We start from the raw sequence: 23277 nt of genomic DNA on the forward strand, positions 1-23277 counted from the left end.
GTCTCGCTGACACAGCCACCTGCGCAGAGCAAATGCACGCAGCCCTCAGGTAAGGAGCAGCGGAGGCCCCTCAGAGGCCCAACACAGAGGAGGGGTGCTGGGGGCGGAAGCAAAGAGTGGTGTTTATGGACTTCGCTAGTCTTGGAAATGTGGAAAAGCTCATTTCAAGTGAGTGAAGAGTCCTGCATCTGACCGAGCCTGCCAGTTACAAAACAGCGAGGGGGTCGTCCAGGTCCTTTAGCAAGTGAGAGTTGATTAATGTCAAAGATTAATAAATATTACAAAAGGAAATGAGACCTAGACCAAGATCTCTTTCCTATCTTTCATGCAGTTACAAAATGTGGACACTCCATGAATACTTGTAGATATCAGTTACTTATATTAAGAGGAAACAGAAGGATGTAAGTTTGAGAGAAGCCTTTTTTCCAGCTATGAGATGGAATTAAATGCAATTGCTCACCTAAACATCAGGTGCAAAATAATCCTCAAATCTTTTATTTATTTATTTTTAATCCTGATGTCAGCTTCTCTTGATCTTGGTCGGTTTTAAACACACTATTCCCAGTGCCCAGTCTGTATGGCCAAATGTTCTTAAAAAGCCGACGACCAGCATGGTTTTAGAATTGTCACTCCTTACGTGTTGCCCACAGCACAAGGAGATCTGAGACTTTAATATCTGACACAATCATAAAACACTTTTCTCCAATAATTATTTTAAAGTTCCATGTGAGTTTTGTTTTTAACTCCAAACCTGGAAAGGATCTTTACCTCTGGCATGACATTTGCCTCCTATTAAGAAAGCTCACTGGTAGCGCTCCTGGCGAAGTGGCCACACTAACTGTTCTCTGCAGAGTTACCCTACAGCACTGCAGACTAACCCACCTTCCCTTTTACCAGCCAGCCTAGCACTGCCACCCGGTACGAGTTGTTCATAATAAGAACGAACACATGCTCCAGTGTGTACAGTGAGACACAACTGTATGACTCAGTTATAAATAATCTCTCTCTCTCTACGAAAAGAACATGTAATTATCTTCAAAAGCATTTTAATACAAACTTAACATAAAAACAGCAAAAAGAACAGTACAGTAATGAATGGAACAAATTTTTAAGAACAGTGCTATTCAAACAAGAAACACACGTTGTAGTCAGCACACTGAACTGTGAATCTGCTGAAGGTGCTGCCCGTAAAGAGGAGGGAATAAGGGCTCTTCTGTGTTGCCTGAAATACTGTTATTAGGAAGGCGCATGCACTACTTTTCAATTAAAAAAGCTAGTTAGAAGCTTATCACAGTGTGAACAGACTGTCACATGCAGATCTGGACCGTTTCTGCACATTCAAGTCAACTTTTTATTTGGTATTACCAATTATTTCTGTATCTATGTATAAGTGACCCAAAAATACCACTTCTCCCCAGATAATTCTTAATGTAGAATACTTTAAAAACAACAAGGAGAAGACCATCACTAAAATTCTAGCACTTCTCCTCTTAAGACAATATTTTTTAAAATGATTTAAAATTTAAATAAAGCAGTATCTCCTCCTTCTTTCCTAGTTTTGCGTCTTCCTTTATTCCTCCTCTTCTCAAAAATCTTTACTTTTTTCAAGTTCTTGTTTAATAACCTATAATTCTCTCCAAGCCTAGACTATGATATACAAATGTTAATCATGTTTCTCTTTTCCTGATATCCAAAAATAACTTTTCCCAAAAAATTGTTCTACAAAGCAATAGTCTCTTAACAGTTTTAATAAAACAGCAGGTTCCTATTTAAAAGTTGCAAAAGTTTCAGTTTACAGAACTACTTTTAACAGCCATAATGTCATAATATCAACATTATATTGCTTTATTTTTTATCCAAATATATTACCAATAAAAGAGAAGTCTGACAATGAAGTGATTATTTACTAATTGATCGTTTATTATATGCTTGTCAGATTTTAGGAGACATATGAGTCACACCAGATTGATACCATTAAATAGCAATCATTTACCAAAATTCAAATCAGATTTTAAACCAAGAATTTTCTGGGGCTATGGCTTTACATGTTTTTCTAAAATAAATACTAAACTCAGGTAATTTATATTTTGTATCAGAATCATTCATTTGTGATCAAATAAAATTCAACCCACACGACAGCCACAGAGAGCTGCTTTCAGCCTTTAATAATCCTATGTCTTTTTAAAAATCTGTCATCGCATCAACATCACTTCACCTTCCCACGTTTTCACCAACTTCGAGAACCAGGAGCTACCATACAAGGACTCTCCTGTCACTGGACACCGTACAAGCCCGTCTGTGAGCAAGGCTGCAATTCTGAAGTCCGAAAACCCAGCCTGTCTTCTGAGCTCTGCGCTCTCAGTCCCCTGGAAATCAGTCACAGCTGGAAGTCAACTCAACCGCGCACACACACACCGAAGAATTAACTCTCCGTCTCCTGGCCCTTCTCCCACGGCCATCCTACCGAGCTCTAAAGCTCTCTGCTGGGGAAGCTCACCCGCTCCTGAGAAACCAGAGGCACAGACACGCAGCACCTGCCCTGCCCTGGACACGCCAGCCAGCGCCACACACGCCCGAGGAGCCAGGAGGACAGAGCTCAGCCGCAGCGGCCACGACTGCCACTGGATAAACCCACAAAGTCTTCTGTCCCAACCACACAGTGTGACCTGTAAGTGCGTGCTCTTAACAGAAGGGGGGAGGTCACCTCGGAAACACACCGGGCCTTCGCATGCAAATGAGGTCTAGTCCATCTATGAACACCTTCTGGGTGGGGATCATCTTGTGGTGGTGACCGGCAGTAAAACAACAAACAAGGCACACAACAGCTACAAATTACCCTCAGGCAAACATGGAAAGTCTGAACATCTCCACTGCCTATTCTTACAAGAACTTCACAATACAGGAAGATCTTGCAGCAACAATGGACATTTTACAAAAGGAATACTTTAATTTCCCCATCTTCCCATATTCTTTTTATCCCACCTCATTAGTAAAACAAAATTTCAGAAGCAAGGGGAAGCCCAGCTTTTCTTCTTATATATTTAATCTCTGTCACTACTAATTTTTCTAACAACAAAAACTGCTATTTCTGGCACAGCACGGAACCACTGAGCCCGGTCTCACACAGCACTTAGTCCAAGTAACCAAAGTCCTTTGAAATAAAGGAGAACTGACCTCACCTGAATGTTTTCCAAAGCCTTGCCTCCAAATAGTAACGTCGGCTTTACTGGAAATCCTAATTTAGGTGAAAGCTTCTGTGTCCCGTTACTATTTTACGATCTAGTTAGCTTTCCCCAAGAGCTTGAGTTGAAAAAATTTTTTTACCAAAACCAAAGCAGATCCACAAAAATAGAATACCAATAAAAGGCAGTGTAACCAAACTAAAAAAAGAATTATTACTGAGGCCAACATACCAAACATACCTGCCAAGCATTCTTATTACAAAACGATATTGTCATTTATGATTAGCATTGCCAAAACCCCTAAGCATTTATGGACGCTAGGTGAGCTAATGGCTAAACAACATGAGCAGCATAAACAAACATCCAAGAACTGAGACACTACTTCTGAATCACCTTGCCTCAATAACTAAAACATATATTTGTTAGGCATCTGCTACTACATGCTAGATACTGCACGGTGCGGACAACACAGTGGACAAAACACAGCCTGTGCTTTCCTGAGCTTCCAGACAAGCAGTAAACAGGTACTGCTCCAGCAAGCTAACAAAAGGAAAATTACAATTGAGAAGTGGGCCAAATGGGAGAGAAGTGTGTATAACATGCATATCAGGAGCCGCAGCAGGGGCTTCCCTGGTGGCACAATGGTTAAGAATCCGCCTGCCAATGCAGGGGACACGGGTTGGAGCCCTGGTCCGGGAAGACCCCGCATGCCGTGGAGCAACTGGGTCCGTGCGCCACAACTACTGAGCCTGCGCTCTAGAGTCTGCGAGCTACAACTACTGAGCCCACGAGCCACAACTACTGAAGCCCGAGCGCCTAGAGCCCGTGCTCCACAACGAGAGAAGCCACCGCAATGAGAAGCCCGCGCACCACAACCAAGAGTAGCCCCCGCTCGCCGCAACTAGAGAAAACCCGCGCGCAGCAACGAAGACCCAACGCAGCCAAAAATGTAAATTAAAAAAAAAAAAAAAAAAAAAAAAGCCACATCAAAAGAAACCTGACCTGGTCTGGAGTGAATGACGGGGGCACAACTAGGAGGCAAGAGAAAAGTCCACCCGCAAAGGTGCCAGGGCAGAAGGAAACTTGGCCTGTGGGTGCAGCACCAACAGAAAGAGGACAAAGAGAGTTCAGAGAGAAGGGCAGAGATGAGACCATCCAGAATCCTAGCGCCCATTTGTAAATGGGGTGGTGGTATAACAGAGGATCCTAGGACTAGGGTACTTTCTTTAGACAATAATAATCTAAAACAGAGTGAAAAGCAGGTGGATTTCATCTCAGATCTTTCAAGACAGTAAGACCAGGGCAGAATGGCCAGAGCAATTAGCTCACTGGGCCAGGAGATGATTTTAACACCTGCCAAATCCCAGGCGCTATAGACTTTGCACCAGGCCTGGAGTGGAGGATGCTTTCCTAAATCACCTTCTACACGTATAAAACCTACATGTAATAATCCTTTAAAAAAAATAATGGTTTGCAGGGACTTCCCTGGCGGTCCAGTGGTTAAGACCCCACGCTCCCAATGCATGGAGCACGGGTTCCATCCCTGGTGGGGGAACTAGGATCCCGCATGCTGCATGGCACTGCCCCCCCCCCCAAAAAAAGGTTTGCAGAAGACATATACACAGAAGATCCAAAAAAATACTATTTGAACTAACAAACAGGTTCAGCAAAGTTACATGGTACAAGATCAATATACAAAAATTTGTTTTTCTATACACCGCTATGAACACAAAAATAATTGTAAAATCAACTCCATTTATAATTGAATTAAAAAATAAAATACTCAGAATAAATTTAACAGAAGAAGTTCAAACTTCTACTCTGAAAACTATAAACAGTGTTGAAAGAAACTAAAGATCTAAAAAAATGGAAAGACATCCCATATTCATGCATTGGAAAACTTAATATTTTGCCATTTGTTAACATGGCAGTTCTCCTCAAACTGATCTACAGGTTCAGCATAATGCCTATCAAAATCCCAGCTGCCTTTTCTGCAGAAATTGATAAACTGATCCTAAACTTCAAATGGATATGAAAGAGACAGAGAGAAGACTAAATAATCTTGAAATACTGTTACATTTACAGCCAGGTGATTTTATACAAGGGGGCCAAAACAATTCGACTGGAAAAAAAAATACCTTTTTCAACAAATGATGCAAGAACAACAGGATCCTGTTATACCTTATATCTCCACAAAACATAAAACGGATCATAGACCTACCATATGACAGACCTACATAAAACTCTTAGAGGAAAATATAGGACTAAATCTTTGTGACCTTAAGGACAAGAACAAAGTCAGAGAACTGACAAAACTCAACTTACTATAAATCTACAATAACCAAGACAGTATGGTATTGGAGAAAGAATAAATAGATCAACGGCACAGAATACAAAAACCAGAAATAGACCTACCTACATGAAGTCAAACGATCTTTAACAAAGGAGTAAACTGCAATGGAGCAAAAAAAAGTCTTCAACAACTGGTACTTAACTACTGGACATCCACATACAAAAAAAAAAAAAGAATCAAGATATAGATAGACCTTACGCCTTTCACAAAAATCAACTCAAACTGGATCACAGACCTAAATGTAAAATGCATAACTGTAAGGGAATTCCCTGGCAGTCCAGTGGTTACGACTCCATGCTTTCAATGCCGGGGGTGCGGGTTTGACCCCTGGTCGGAGAACTAAGATCCCACGTGACACAGAGCGTGGTCAAAAAAACAAAAACAAAACCAAAAACCTGTAAAATTCCTAAAAGATAATATAGGAGAAAATCTAGATGACCTTGGGTTTGACAATGACTTTTTAGCAAAATAACAAGGCATGATCCATGAAAGAAAGAATGGATAAGCTGGACTTTACTAAAATTAAACACCTCTGCTCTGTGAAAGACACTGTCAAGAGAATAAGACAATAAGCCACAGACTGGGAGGAAATATTTACAAAAGACATCTCTGATAAAAGACTATTATCCAACATATAAAAAGAACTCTTAAAATTTAACAATAAGAAAACAAACCATCTGGTTAAAAATGGACCCAGGTCCTTAACAGACACCTCACCAAAGAAGACATACAGGTGTCAAATAAGCACATGAAAAGATGTTCAACGTCACATGTCTTTAGGGAAATGCGAAGTAAAACAATGAGATACCACTCCACCCCTATGAGAAGGGTCCAAATCCGGAACACTGACACCACCAAACGCTGCTGAGGGTGTGGAGCAGGAGGAACGCTCATTCACTGCTGGTGGGAACGCAAAATGGTGCAGCCACTTTGGAAGACAGTTCAGCAGTTTCTTACTAAACATACCCCCCACCAAACAATCCAGCAATTGCACTCCTTGGAATTTACCAAAAGGAGCTGAAATTTTATATCCACACAAAAACCTGCACACACATGTTTATTCATAACTGCTAAAACTTGGAAGCAACCAAGCTGTCCTTCATTGGTGGAATGGCTAAGTCCACTGTCATCCATACAGTGGAATATTAATCAGTGACATAAAGAAATCAGCTATCAGCCATGGAGGAGCATGGAGGAAACTTAATTGCATGTGACTCAGGGAAAGCCCATCTGAAAAGGCTACACACTGTATGATCCCAACCATATGGCGTTCTGGAAAAGGCACAACTGTGGAGACAGTGAACAGATCAGCGGGTCCCTAGCGTATGGGGAGAGGAAGGGGTGAACAGGTGGATCACAAAGGGTTTGCAGGGCAGTGAAACTACTCTCTGTGAGACTGTAATGTGGATACATGTCACTGTACATTTGTCCAAACCTACAGAACACCAAGAGTGACCCCTAATGTAAACTACAGACTTTGGGGACAATGATGTGTCAATACAGGTTCTTCCATTATTAAAAAAAGCCCCCCTCTGGCAGGGTGCTGATGACGGGAAGACCATGCACGTGTGGGGGAGAGGGCACATGGGAACTTTCTGCACCTCCTGCTCAAGAGTGCTATGAACCGAAAACTGCTCTAAAAAATAAAAGTCTACTTTAAAAAATCTCTGTGACCTTGGTTTATGCAAAGCCATCTTAAATATATCAAAAGCAACAAAAGAAAAAATAGATAAATCGGACATCAACAAAATTAAAAATTTCTATGTTTCAAAGGACATCATCAAGAAAGTAAAAAGACAACCCACCGAATGGGAGACAATATGTGAAAATCATACATCCGCTAAAGAATTTGTGTTATATATTCAGAGTTCACAAAGAACTCTTACAACTCATAAATCTTTTTTTTTTAAAGATTTTTTTTGATGTGGACCATATTTTTTTTAATTTATTTAAGAAATTTTTATTTTATTTATCTTTGGCTGCATTGGGTCCTCATTGCTGCGCACGGGCTTTCTCTAGTTGCGGCGAGCGGGGGGCTACTCTTCGTTGCAGTGCGCGGGCTTCTCGTTGCGGTGGCTTTTCTTGTTGCAGAGCGCGGGCTCTAGGCGCACGGGCTCAGTAGTTGTGGCTCGCGGGCTCTAGAGCGCAGGCTTCAGTAGTTGTGGCCCACAGGCTTAGTAGCTTTGCAGCATGTGGGATCTTCCCGGACCAGGGCTTGAACCCATGTCCCCTCCATTGGCAGGTGGATTCTTAACCACCGCGCCACCAGGGAAGCCCCTGATGTGGACCATTTTTAAAGTCTTTATTGAATTTGTTACAGCATTGCTTCTATTTTATGTTTTGGTTTTTTTGGCTGCAATGCACGTAGGATCTTAGCTCCCCTACCAGGGATCAAACCCGCATCCCCTGCACTGGAAGGCAAAGTCTTAACCACTAAACCACCAGGGAAGTCCCACAACTCATGAATCTTAAAAAGACGAATAACCCACAAATGACGTTAGGGCAACGAAGCTGCAGTCAGTCACCCCGCCACCGCACTCTCTCCAGTGCTTCCTACTCCACCAGACTCTTCCTCCTTCTCGTCAACAGTCAGTGATCTGCTGGGATAACCGGACATCCACATGCAACAGAATCAAGTTGCATCATTATTTCTCATGATATACAGAAATTAACGCAAAATGGATCAAAGACCTCAATATAAGAGCCTATATGTAAGAAGTCAGTCTTAGAAAAAAACACTGGTATTAGTCTTCATGGCCCTGGATCAGGCAATGGTTTCTGAGACAGGACAACAAGAGAAAAAAAGACATAAATTAAATATCATAAAAATTAAAACTTTCTGTGCTTCCAAGTTCACCATAAAAAAGTAAAAATAGGGACTTCCCTGGTGGCGCAGTGGTTAGGAATCTGCCTGCCAGTGAAGTGGACACGAGTTCGAGCCCTGGTCTGGGAAAATCCCACATGCCATGGAGCAACTAAGTCAGTGCGCCACAGCTGCTGAGCCTGCGCTCTAGAGCCCGTGAGCCACAACTACTGAGCCTGCGTGCCGCAACTACTGAAGCCCGGCACCTGGAGCCCGTGCTCCGCAACAAGAGAAGCCACTGCAATGAGAAGCCCGCACATCGCAACGAAGACCCAATGCAGCCATCCATAAATGAATGAATGAATGAGTGAATGAATAAATAAATAAATAAATGTTAAAAAAAAAAAAAAAAGGTAAAAATACAACTCACAGAAAGAGAGGACATATTTGAAAATCATTTATCTGCTAAGGGACTTCTATCCGAAGATATAAAAAATTGTTACAACTCAATTTTAAAGAGACAAATAACCCAATTTAAAAATGGACAAAGGATATGAACAAACATTTCTTCAAAGAAGATACACAAACGGCCCATAACCACAAAAAAAGATGTTTGATACATTAACCATGAGGGTAATGCAAATCAAAATCACAATGAGATACCACTTCATACGAAATAAGACAGTTATAAACAAAAAACAGATAACAAGTGTTGACCAGGATGTGGGGAAATTGGAACCCGCATATAATGCTACTGGGACTGCAAAATGGTACAGCCACCTTGGAAAGCAGCTTGGCAGTTCCTCAAAAGGTTAACAATCAGTTTCCTTATGATCCAGCAATTCTACTCCTAGGTATACCCAAGAGGAATGAAAACAGAAGTCCACACAGAAACTTGTACTACACACGAATGTTCATAGCACCATTATTCATAACAGCCAAAAAGTTGAAACAATCCAACTGTCAATCAACTAATCAATGAATAAATAAAAATATGGTATATCCTTACAACAGAATATTATGTGGCACTAAAAATGAATGAAGTGCTGATGCATGCTACAATATGAATGAATCTTGAAAACATCAGGCTAAATGAAAGCCAGTCACAAAGGACCACATATTATATGACTCGATTTACATGAAATGTCCAGCACAGAGACAGAAAGGAGATGAGTGAGTGCCATGGCCTGGTGAATTTGGGGGAAACAGGGAATGACCACTAACAGATACAAGGGCTTCTTTTTTGGGGTGATGAAAATGTTCTAATATTAATGACAGTCGTGCTGTACAAGTCTATGATCGCACAAAGAACGACTGAATTGTATCCTTTAAATGGCCAGATGGTTTGGTATGTGAAATACATGTCAATGAAGCTGTTCTAGAAAATAGCCAATTATCACTGCAATGGACACTACCTGAGCACAGGCACAGACAAAGCGGGTCTGTGCAGATATTTTCTTTAAGGGAGCTCAGTGTTTAAATTTCTTAACATTTAAAAGAAAACTTTTAAATAATTAGAGTGAACTCTTCATAGAACATCTAAAATAAGTCATTCATTCCTAAAAATTTAAACCCAGGCTGTTTCAGTTAAAACTTAGAACAGTGGGGCAAACCAAAAGGACACAGAAGTCAGCTGACACGGGCCAGACCTGGAACAATTTGGGCAGCAAAATACACAATGACAGCAATAGATTACAATCCCTTCTGAAGAAGAAGAATCCCTGAGTCAATACTGATATAAATGAATAAATCAATGAAGAAATGAAACCTCTTCTTTATGGCAGAAAGCTGCAAATAAGCACAAAAGGAGATGATGGGATCAGAAAAATCACCAATGTGCAACGACCATACTAACTGTTTCAGGCCAGGAGTACCAAGGGATGCTAGAACTAATGGTTGAAATTTTAGGAGGAACAGGATATTTATATAAAGTATAACACCACAAATCATTCATTAATTACAAAAAGAAACAGCAACTTTACACTGGAAAAACCTGGCACACACCACCTTAACCAAGAGATCAAAGAGAACCCCCCACACACAAATGGGACAAACTGGATCACACTCCTCCTGACATAAAGGAACCACTACTCAGTAGTCCTACGAAAATGAATAACCCGAAACTACCAGGAGGGAACATCCAACAGACCCAAACTGAGGGGTATTTTTTTAAAGGAATTGATCTATATACATCAAATATGTCAAATTCATGAAAGACAAAGAAAAGCTGAGGAGCTTTCCAGATCAAAGATGACTTAGGACAACTAAATACGAAGTACGGAAAATAGTTACAAAAGGTATTAGTGAGACAACTGACAAAATTTGAATATGGACTGCAGATTAGATAATAACAATGTGTCAACATTAAATTCTTGGTTTTGAAAATGATACTAGAGTTTTGTAAGACATTCTCCTATAAGAACTGCAGTGCAATTTGAAAATTCTTGATCACAAGAAAACAAACCGTGAAGTACTCATAGGTATATGGGTATAATGTCTGCAAGTGCTCTCAAATGATTCAGAAGAAATGTGTTTAAATATACACATACTGTCATACAAACACACGTACACGCGCGCGTGTGTGTGTAATGAGAGACAGAGACAGGAAGAATAAGAAATGGGACAAAATGGTAGCAGCTGGTGAATCCTGGTAAAGGGCATATGGCAATTCTTTCAACTACCCTTTTAGTATTTCCTGCATGCTGAAAATTACTTCAAAATAAAAAGATACAAAAAAGATAGCAGATTACAAAAATTATGAATAGGAATTGCTACTGGTAATCTAACACAGACTCATTTAACATACCATTCTAAATGATCAAATAGATTTGATACAAAACACACAATGTATTTTTTACAAGGTCTACTTGCTATTCTGTCTATCCTAAAAGACAAATTGTATTTTAAAAAGACATCAACTCAATACATTAATTAAGCTAAATATGATCATTAGACCTTTTTCAAGGTATAAAACTAAATAATTGGGACTTCCCTGGTGCTGCAGTGGTTAAGAATCTGCCTGCCACTGCAGGGGACAAGGGTTCGATCCCTGGTCCGGGAAGAACCCACATGCCACGGAGCAACTAAGCCCGTGCGCCACAACTACTGAGCCTGCACTCTAGAGCCCGCAAGCCACAACTACTGAGCCCGCGCGCCCAGAGCCCATGCTCCACAATAAGAGAAGCCACAACAATGAGAAGCCCGCGCACCACAACGGAGAGTAGCCCCCACTCGCCACAACTAGAGAAAGCCGCGCACAGCAACGAAGACCCAACGGAGCCCAAAATTAATTAATTAATTTTAAAAACTAAATAATTATTCAACTCCTTCCCAGCTTATTGAACAGCAGATCTGCAAGTAATCGCCAAAATTAGAAATTATGGCAGAACTGGGTTCCTTGAAACTAGTTTTCTTAATTAGCACTGACAATGCAGCTTCGTTTAATTCCAGTGCCATATTCTTTCTCCTACACTTAAGCTAATCCACTTAAAGGAAGGAATGCTTAACTGTAGCTGTTAGCCAACAAATGGCTGCTGTCGGAACATATATAGGCACAAAGAAACTCACTTGTAAGCCATGAGACAGAACATTGTACGTCAAGAGCAAGATCTACTTTTCTTTAAACAATGAATTCTTTCCGTCAGCAACACTGTAGTCCTGCCTATCATTTTTAGATGACAAGTTTTCCAAAGCTTTATCTACATGCTTTATAAAAATATTTTATGTGTGTATGGATCTTTAGACAAACTGTTTCCAAACTCCCAGAGCACTGTTTCCCTTTACAAAACAGTCACTTTTCAGCCAACTGCATTTTCCCCTAAAACAGAGACTTTAAAATTGGCTACAATATATGCAGTGTAACTTTCCTTGATTTTCCCATATATAATTAATGTTTTGATAGCTCCATATGGCCTGTTACTTTTTAAATCTGTCTCAAAGTTTTTCAACATCTTTCTTTTTTTTCCCTAACAAAAACCAGAGCAAAAATTAAGATTGCAAAACACAAAGGGGAAATTTTTTAAACGCAAACCTAAGAAAATACGTGCCTGTTAACAACCAAAAGGAATATACTAAAGATATAAGATTGACTATCAGGAGAAGGAGGATTAGAGCCTAGGGTAGAAGGGGGCACGACTAACCTCCCGGTGAGCTCTGCCCTGCAAGGCAGCCACTCACCACGACCGCCTCTGAGAAAGAACTGGAGAACTCGGGGTTCCCGTCAGAGACCTATCACCCTACATGGCATCTTACAACTCATTTTCTATTACATGAATGTATTAGCTTGAAAACAGAAGAAAGAGTTACACCTTGCCCCTGCCCCCTTAAAAACCTCACAGTTTACAGCCCAGGTAATTAGCTCAGATCTGTGTAGGTGAGTGCAGAGCTCCCAGCTCATCCTAATCTCTGAAATGGCTGGGTATCTATGTCCTATTTGCTTATCATCTGCCCTTTTCTCCTAAGTAGACCCCCCCCTCAACTTCCTATTAACAATACCTAGAACAGGTTAAAGTAAATTTCCTGTCATTTCCTATACCATAAGGAGTATACCAGATTAAGAAGAAAGAGCACAGCACAGACAGCAAGCTGAGGAACTTCTTCATTCAAGGAGGCTACCAAGAGCTCAATAAACAGTAGCTAACTCCTGAGTGTATTTTAAATGTATTGTTTCATTCAATTCACTCAACAATCCACATCCTCAATTTACATTTGGAGAAACTGAGACTCAAGAGAGGTTAAGTAATCTGCCTGAGATCGGCTGAACCTTGAGCCTGGATCTGTGTGACTCAACTATGATACATATGGGCAGCCCACCATACATTACTGCTTTTAATCTAACAAGGTAGCAGTGTTCTAGAAAAGCAAATCATAAACTCTGAACTAAGGAATTGCTTTCTAACACAAATTTCTCCACTTCAGTAAATGATAAAAAAGCAGACACTTTGTATCTATAATATAACCTATTTAAACTTAATTTGTACTCCTAATAAATAACTTGCTAGAAATGGAATTTTCCTATTTTCACACTGGGAACACTCTCCGAAGGGTAAACATGTTACTACCTTATTACCTACACTTGAGCAACTGTAATCCACAAAGATCAAATAGAGAACTCCAAACCCGCCTTAAGGAAAGTCAGTCAAAATCTGAATGGAATTTACATGTTACAGGAGAAAATGATTCGGTTTCTTGGTAAAACGCACTTGCCACCTTTTCCCCTTCCCTTTCTAAGGCATACTCCTATCCTTTGGTTAGCAACAGCCCAATGATCCACCAAGTGTTTCCATTTATTCAACCCTCTTCTACAAAGTTATGAATGAAATTGAAAATTTTCTAAGTACTCCACTGCACTGTGGTATTATTAAATAAAGTAAAATTCCATTTCTAAAAGATTCTTATTTTCTTTCAAAAACATGTTTCATAAACCTGCAGAGATAAAGTACTTTTAGCCATAATTAAGTCAATCTATGAAAATGACCACACATAAACCGTTCGGCTGTTGAAAGGATATAGTTTGGAGGAAGGAAGTTCCAGCTCAGGACTTGGTTGGCGAGGGCCAGGTAGCGCTGGAACACAGATGACATCTGGGCGCTGAGGTGCTCCCGCCTGCTGAATTCCTGCAGGACTTCCACCGTGAGCAGGAAGATCTGACGGAGGTCTTCTTCCTGCAGTACATTAACCACACGTGTTTCTGTATCAAAAGCGTATTCAAGATATGGTCCCTTTTAGAACCATAAAACAAAACAAAACAAATAAAAACCTTAAAACTTCCAACGGAAAACATCACTTCTTTAAGGACATCTTCCATTTTTAGGCCTGCTTATAATTTACAGTGATGCCGGCCTGAATACCTTTACCGTCACATAAATGCCACTCCCTAGAGAAGCAGGTCTTGACGACCACGACAGAGCTGAGGGCTCAGCGGCTTCAGTGCGGAGCCCTCGGATTGAAACCAGTGCCTTCACACAACTTTACTTCAGAGCCAAACAATACACACGAAACAAAGAGCCCACACCATCTGCAATAACACTGAAATACACAGCCCTCTCTGGCATATTGCCAGGCCTATTTTTAAGGCCAGCAGAGTCCCACCAATTGAATTAGTTCTATCTAAACACAATAAGAACAAAATTAATAAGCTAAGGGTCTTAATAGTAGCATTTCCTTTTTGTTTTAAGACTAGAATTAAACAAATAATCTTAAACCGTCAACTATGTTCACCAAACCTATCGCTTTACTATATCCTATGAAATCACACCGCAAACCTTCAAGTATAGGCTCTTGTTCAACTAGATAAAAGCAATGTCCTCACTCCATTAGCAACAAATTGAGTGAAAAGTGAGTGATCTAATAATTAAAACACAAGAACAAAAATACCGGTACCTGAAAAACTCTTTTGCAGTTGCCGTGGAACTCCATACTCAGTCCAATGTTGCTAGTTTTACTTGAACTTGAGAATTCACTCAATAGTGCAGTTAGAATAGAACAGGCCAGAGTTTGCTGTAATTATTTGATAACAAATAATTGTGAGGCATGATTTTGCCGATGCTTTGTTTCAAAACAATATTGGTTCAAACATAATGAAACATTTTTATCTTTAGATCTTCCATCGTATCTTTAGATCTTATACCTACCCGTCTGAAGGTCAGATAAGACAAGATGAAGATTAGCTCTCCTTTCCCAGTGGCCTTGAGACTGTTTAACATTCCTCCTCACTGCACTTATACAAACCTATCTGAGACCTGAACTCAGGACACACTCCTGAGTATTCCTACTCGTACTCAACTACAGAGTGTAAATGATATTTTAAGATGAGCAATATTTAACATATCATTTAGTTGAATTCACACAACAATCCCTATCCCCATTTTACATTTGAAAGAAGTGAGATTCAAAGGGCAAGTAATTCAGGCCAGCTGAGATTTGAACCCAGGTCCATCTGACTCTACGTTCTGATGTCTGTAAAATGTATTTCCAAACAGATGAAAAGTGAAACGGATTTTATAGTCTCCAAAACATTAACCACGGAGTACTCCTAAGTTTTTAAAATTGAAAATGACGATTTTCCTTCTCAATGGCTGTATCCAACAAGCGCCTACTCTCAACTCGCTGCTTTTATTCATAGACTATTCAGACTCAAGGTGCCATGATGGGGACGATACAAATTATTCTGGCAAGTTTCCAAGGGTTACACAGAAATATGCACACTACCTCTGAACAACCGAAAGATTAAAGTCAAGATGATACTATTTATGCAGCTTATACAACAGCTGAGCACGGTCCTACCCGCCCACCAACTGCAACATCTTTGCTCAGAAATGCTTCTGATGTCAGTACCTTGACCTTACAGATGCTTATCTTGGCAAATCTTAGCAAATATACATAAAATTAAATTCCTAAAGATTAGCATGAGTTGATATTTGTTGAAGATGAATGATGGTTACATAGGTGACCAATAGACTATTTGTAGTATATCTGTACATTTTTGTGTATGTCTAAAATTTTCCTCTAAAAAAATGTAAAAAAGAATTAAATTCCTATATGCCTCAATCTTAACTAGGGTAAGTATGATGTATAATTAACAATTATGACGGCACACTAGCCCAGAGACTCAAGCAGTTTCTCAGACTTTTCCACACCAAGAAGCCCTAACAACACAGAATACGTGCAAATACCCTTGGGAATCTGGGGGTATACAGACACGGCTGTGTTCAACAAACAGTAAGTCCTCTGACTACAGCTCCATTAGCTTAAACACACACACACACACACACACACACACACACATACACTCTCTCTCTCTGTAACTGTACTTCAAAATATATTGATACATCTGTTTTAACATTAAAATGTCCCCTTTTACCCCATCTTCAAGAAAAGTGCGTAAGTTCAACTGCCTTTGCGTGGACCCAGGCACAAGGAGGAAGAAACCAAGCATTAAAGAGCCTCTTACAGAGAAACAGTTTATCACATACTCACTTCATCTTACAGTTGAAAGAGACCTTAGAAACGTATCAAGTACAATCGTTCATTTTTTTAGTTAACAAAATTGTATTTTAGAAAATGGCTTTCTTTTAAAATGGTGATTAATGATCAAAGTGCCAGCAATCAAAAGTTCAGATACATTTAAATACCGTTGGGATCAACCATGAACACAGTTTTTAAATATAGCTAGGCTTTGGTGGGGAAAGTGGGTAGTATTAAATTCAAATTAATGAAATTCAAGGATCTACCATGATGGATTACAAGACCATATGATTCTGAAAACAATCTTTCCCCATATTTTTTGATTTTCTCCTACCCTTTCTAAATAAGACTTAAGTGAACAGGACACTATGAACAGATACCTAAATGTTTAAGAAAATGTGTCTTACTAAAAAAGGGAAACTAATTTTGGAATCTCAGGTGAGATAATCAATCTACTGAAAACAGAATTCATGCACAACTTATACAAAAACATGCAAGCTGAAAAGAACCCAGAAGCACTATCAAACACAAACTTATCGTTCTTACAAGTAAATTATCTATAGTAGTTTTGCACAAGTAATTTATAACTTGCCACAAATTGTTTTTTAGTGCCAAACTATATTCACCACAAAACGGCATATTTTTAGACTACGACCATATTTAAATTTTTAGTAACACGACCCTAATTAATGATTGAAGCAACATGTACTCACAATAAAGCTTTATTTTTCTGTGAAATAAACACTTCCTAGGATTACAAGCATGTGTCTGTGGTCAGGAAAGGGTAGGAGCAGTGAAAGGGGACGACCTGTCTGAGGCTACTACGAGTTTTTAAAAGTAGAAGCCTCAGCAGACAAACAAGGAGCCCTCGGTGGGACGGGACTGCTTTTGAGATGTAGCAATAAAGACGTCCCACCACAATGACAAACTTCACGACAATGAAGTACAAATTCACCCATAAAAGAAAGTGTGTTCTTAGTGCATAAGTATGAACAAAACACATTCTTATTGTGGACTTAGCTGGTTGAACATAAGAATATTTTGTTTTTAAATAACTTTTTCTTCCTACAAAAATAACCATCCATAGGTTACTACTGTAGCATTTGTTTACAGCTTTCCAATTTTGAAAAGCAGTTATACATTATTTATTACAATACCATTACTATTAACCCAATGTACTGTTTTGTATTCTACTTTTTCCACTTTCCACTTATGAAATAAAAGGACAAATTTTCAAAAACAAGTGTCTCCTTACCAAATTTACCACTCAAAGACTTAAGAAATACATAAAAATAAATTATGCAGCATGGTTAGTGGTAATGCCAGAAGTCAAATGTCCTGGCCTTGACCCACCTAAAATTACCAGCTTTTTAAGAACTAAAATTCAGTAAGATATTTTCATCATTAAAAGATAACCAAACAGTTTAATTGCTCCTTAACCTGGAAGCCCTGAAAGGATTTGAGATTAGCATCATAAACATTAATTATAGGGAAATCCCTGGCGGTCCAGTGGTTAGGACTTGGCACTTTCACTGTCAGGGCCTGGGTTCGATCCCCGGTGGGGGAACTAGGATCCCACATGCCGCATGGTGTGGCCAAAAAAAAAAAAAAAAAGATTATACTACTGTGGCTCAGAGATGCTAATTAAGAAATTCCTGGAGAATGACGAATATGAAGCACTGATTGTACATTAAAAGAGCAAAGCACTTCTCCCTACTCACAGAGGAATCCAGCACACACCCTGTGTCTAAGCCACATTACCCGATTCCACAACCATTTATCAATTAAATCTCAGTAACATAAAGTGACTTTCGGAGCAGGGGCAGTGCACTGAGACAGCTAGGGAAGCGGCCGAGAGGGAGAAAAGAGGAAGCTCCTTCTCGGGACAGAGAAACGGAGGAAGGAAGCGGGGGAAAGGCACCCACAAGTTCTTGTCGTCCTCACCCTTGTGGAGGTTCCCATCTGCCTGCTTCACACTCTAGGTGTCAGGGGTCAGCCCGAGTGTGTTACCTCTTGACCCCCCTCCCTCCCCCGACGGACCAGTGCCTCCAGGGCTGCCTCTGCCTCAGGCAGGGCTGGATCTTATTTCTGTACTAGAGATGGTGACTCCAATACTTCAGAGGGTCGGAGACAAAACCTGTGGTGGGTACTGCAGAGAGATGAGTCTCAATGAAACCAGCTGAAAGGTGACGGACTGACTGGTAAGCAGTATATACGAGGTTGTAACGCTGAAGCGCACAGGGATGAAGCCAGTATAAAGTACCATTAGTACAAATCTTAGACTTCTAAGAGGTTCACATGGCAATGCTTCATTTATCCAAGATCATGAAGAATTCAGGTAGTATCTGTTAATTTTCCAAATGCAGCAAGCAAACACTTCTAATGAAACTTACTTCATGTAAAATTTTCCAAGAGAATCATTTCTAAGGCAATGATTACATGACGTGGTGACAAGGAGAGCACCTGGAGTCTCTGCTGAAACGCACAGGGCGGGGCTCCCAGCCTACGACGCCCCGATGCACGTCTGCCCACAGCTCTGCCCAATCACCCTGTCTGTGCCTGTCACTCGCTGCTGCTGGCCATTTGACCAGCACTAACAAGCAGTCCCAAAGTGACAACTTTCATTTTCAGTAAGTCAGAAACCAAACAATAATCGTTATCACGACTATCTCCCAAATAAATTCTGAATAACAACACTCTGCGGGTCTCTTTCAATAGTGCAGAAAAAGAAGTCAGAAAATCTGGGCTCTGAGAGTCCAAGATTTATCACTTCAGGTAACTGAGAGCAAACCACTTCATCTACCTGAGCCTCGGTTTTCTCATCTATGAAAAGGGCTACTACCCTGTGCACTGCAGAATTCACACGACTGTCCTAACTTTCAAATCAGATAACGCAACAAAAAGTACTATGTAAATGTAGCAGGTTCTGATGAGATAAGGTGAAGCGGCAACAGTATTCTCATCCTTATCATAAAAAATAACCTATTTTGGCGTCTTGGTCCTTCTTGACTGTTATCTGCAATCCACCAAATTAAAATCACAAAATAAGTTATCGATTAAAAAAAAAAAACCAAAACTAAAGCATCACTAGAGCAATAGAGCGCGTACTCACTAAACATCACCTGGATTAATAAACCAATGTTTGCCTCTGTGCCTGTCACGACATTAACACAAGGGAAGGTGGAAAATGAATAAATGATGTGCTCCCTATTTTTTTTCCCTATTGATGAATTTCAAAGAGAAAAGTTAAATATGTAAAACAAGTAGAAGAAATTCAATGAGGTCTCGAGGTTATGAAAGAGTCTAATATGTTTTCTTTCACTGAAGTACTAAAAAGTCACAAGTTAATTCACTGGCTAACAACTGAAGTAACTGCTGCCTTCGCATTAAAAATCTTTCAGCAGAATTCTCATTTCCAGTAAAAGACATTAATTTCATGACAGTGGAAAAACACCCTTCAGAGATAGTTTGCCTTACTCTGCAGCTTACTGTCACAAGAACAAGATACTCAAACACTAACTCCAGCTGACAACATAAAATACTCTTGTTCAGAGAGAGGACTGTCTCTTATAATAGCCTGGCTCTTACCCCAGGAGCTTTATTACCAAGAATAAACTTTATGAAAGGTTGCCATACATAAAGCAGACTTCCAGCTGCTCCTCTAAGCAAACATCAATGAGACTTGTGATAAGAGAGATTAAGTTGCTATCACGTCCGGGGCAGCACTGCAGCAGACGGGGAATTTCTCACCCTCTTCTCTCTAGCACGGCAAAGGCACGGCAAAGAGGAAGAAAGGAGGCTTAAATGATACGTTCAACAGCTTTAAAAGTGATTTAAATAGGCCTACTGCTTTCAAAGGAAATAAAACAAACATGAAATAGGTTAAAAATTTAGCTTAAACGTTAATTAAAATAAAAAGTTTGACCACTTTCTTTGGGAAGTGAGGCCTCTGTACGTATCCCTCCCAGGTCTGACGCCACTGCAAAGCAAGGTGACGCAGCCACAGAGGGAGGGCAGCCTGTGCACAGACTGGAGGAGACGGCACAGGACGTAAGAGCCGCACGAGCACCGTCCCTCTGAGAGGACATCACGATGCACAGAAAACTGAACGGGGCTACAAAATACAATCTCCATAGGAAATCGTTTAACTCATAAATATCTACAGAGAACAAAGACCAGAAGATACTTCTCAGAGCGTTTAAAGGAAAGCTAATATGTTGGTTATATATTTTTTAAATACTCAATTAGTTTCCGTTAATGGATAATAGTATAAATACTTTCTTCTGATTTTCAACACTTAAAATATTATTTGATAGAAAGAGATGATAGTTCATGTCCTAAGATTCTATAAACAAAGGGCTGTGAAACCACTAGGGACATAAAACAAACATTCGCTGAATGCTTACTAAATGCACTTAATATTGTCTTTCCTCTTCTGGGCCTGGATATTACCACATTTATTCCATGTATTAGTAAATCACCACCTAGAGAAGTTAAACAATTTTTCAAGTTCAGTAGGTAGTAAATGGCAGAGCTAGGATTTGAACCTAAGTGTGAATCCAAAATCAAAATCTGTGTTGTATCATGTTATCCTGCCCCTAAACTCATTTAAACATGCATACTTGACCAGCATGATGTTGGACCGAAAAATACACTCTTAGAAAGCAAGCAGGAAAGCCAGACTACATACAGTTTCCAGTCAATTAGGGTTGATTGGAAGCATCATTCTAGAAGATGTGCAAAGGTAAAGTTAGTCACCTAACTTAATAATTCATGAGGTCAACCCTTTCTTTCATCCAAAGAAAACCAGAGTCAGTTATCTCTTCCTTTCAAATATCTCTTAAAATCACCTTTATAAAGAAAGTTTCTAGCCAACATTATATCAATGTTCTGATTTTACCATTTTACTTTCTTATCAAAGTTTTAAACCTCTCTCCCACTGCTATTCATGTCTCTGAGACTAAGAAAATCTTAAGTAAATTCTTGAAGCACTCCCACAAATTCTTAACAGTCTGAGGAGAAGACAGAGAGGAAGATAGAGTAAAATGCGGTACTGGGCTGTAACCTCATTTTTTAGACCTGCTGAATGAGCAGGAATGGCTCCAGGCAGGAATTCTAAACTTGCCATATAAATGCAGGAATGCTTTCTGAGTTCAGTGTTTTCAGTGTGGTCACCAAAATAAATTCGTCCAGCAATCTTGAAATTAAATTCTACCGCCCGCTACTGACTTCTTACTGCTACAGAAGTTCTCAACCCTGTTAGCAGAAATTCAACTTTAAAAAACTCCTCCTGCTTTGGAATATTTCACGAGGATATTAAATTTATCCACTCCCCTCAAAGCGTATGTACCGTGAACAGAGCAAAATCCTCTCTAACTAGACAGCTACATCTGTTCCAATCATTCTCAGAACATCAGTTATTTCAGTGGCTCAAAAAAACCAATTGCCAGGTTGCAGTGGGCCTACTTTTTGTGGTGGGTCAAATTACCCAGGGGAGAGGAAGCAGAGAACACAATTCCCGAGTGTGTGCTCATTCCTGAGGGGCAAGGGCTCCGGATCCTTCGTCATCCGGCTGCCAAGAAGCTACTCGTGGGGGTGAGAACAGACTGTAGAAATCCTACCTTAATACTGAAACCCCAGTCAACATGATCACCCAACTACAATCATAAAAGCAGAGATCCCAGAGTTGCTGCTTAAGTTCCTAAAGTTTAAATCCTGGTCAATCGCAATGAGCTGGACTCCTTCACTGCAGACTGTCAAGTGAAACAATGTGTCACCTGACACATTACGAAGAGAACCAAAATTATGAAGAGTAACTTGATTTAGAGCAGTAGGGGCTGGGATAAATAATATTTCCAAGTAGCAGCCTTAGTTCCAAGCCTTTTCCCTACGAGTTCTGGCTAGTCAGCCCACCACTTGATTTTCCCCTGACCCACAGTGACGTCCCCGTTGGACTGCGCACACGGCCATTAGTTAGGCAGGAAATGCTAACAAAAATCCAGGGAAATGTAAGACTACGGATATATTGATACAATGAATGTGGGCAGCCCGGAAGCATCAGTATCTCGAGAGCAAAGCTCTTCATCAGAAATGGGAGACTACGTCTACCAATAGAGAGAATTTTGAGAGCATATAGATTATTATTAGTAAAAAGTAGCTTCCCAATCATTTTCACCTCAAAAAATTGTAAATGGAATCTTATCTGGGGACTATTTTCAACAGAGCTCCTCACTACATAAAACAAAGCCAAAATAACTCAAAACGTAACGATTCAAACATGCACATCTTCAAAGTTGTTAGTTTTAGATAAACAATTAAATTTTAGAATACTAAGATTAAGCGTTAGGAACACAAAATTAGACCTTTAGATATTAAAGTCTCTAGACTACATGGTCCAATATGGTTGCCATTAGCGACATGTGGCTATTTGAATTCAAATAAAATTTAATTAAAATTATATAAAATTTAAAATTCAGGGGCTTCCCTGGTGGCACGGTGGTTGAGAATCTGCCTGCCAATGCAGGGCACACGGGTTCGAGCCCTGGTCTGGGAAGATCCCACATGCCGCGGAGCAACTGGGCACGTGAGCCACAACTACTGAGCCTGCGCGTCTGGAGCCTGTGCTCCGCAACAAGAGAGGCCGCGATAGTGAGAGGCCCGCGCACCGCGATGAAGAGTGGCCCCCGCTCGCCGCAACTAGAGAAAGCCCTCGCACAGAAACGAAGACCCAACACAGCCAAAAATAAATTAATTAATTTAAAAAAAAAATGTATTAAAAAATTCAGTTCCTTGGTCACACAAGTCACATTTTAAACACTCAAAGGCAGCATGTGGCTAGTGCGGTGCCCACACCCTGGAGAGGAGAGATACTGAACACTGCATCAACACAGAAGGTTCTACTGGCCAGCATTACTCTTGGAAGAAACCTGTCACAAAAATGACATAGAACACAATATCTACACAATCAATAATCA

General features: G+C 40.1%; 1 protein-coding gene across 3 annotated transcripts in view; it reads right to left on the reverse strand.

Moving 5' to 3' along the window:
- The window catches only part of XPO4 (exportin 4), a 106367-nt gene that overhangs the window by 56963 nt on the left and 26127 nt on the right, over positions 1 to 23277 (reverse strand). For all 3 annotated transcript variants that reach the window (XM_068526571.1, XM_068526569.1, XM_068526570.1), the window contains 2 exons: positions 14720 to 14836; positions 13848 to 14001 (listed from right to left, as the gene is read on the reverse strand). In XM_068526571.1, the coding sequence (XP_068382672.1) occupies positions 13848 to 14001; positions 14720 to 14836 (271 nt within the window). The remainder of the gene's footprint in view (positions 1 to 13847; positions 14002 to 14719; positions 14837 to 23277) is intronic.

This window comes from Eschrichtius robustus, chromosome 18 (assembly GCF_028021215.1).
Source record: "Eschrichtius robustus isolate mEscRob2 chromosome 18, mEscRob2.pri, whole genome shotgun sequence".
NCBI classification, from domain to species: Eukaryota; Metazoa; Chordata; class Mammalia; order Artiodactyla; family Eschrichtiidae; genus Eschrichtius; species Eschrichtius robustus.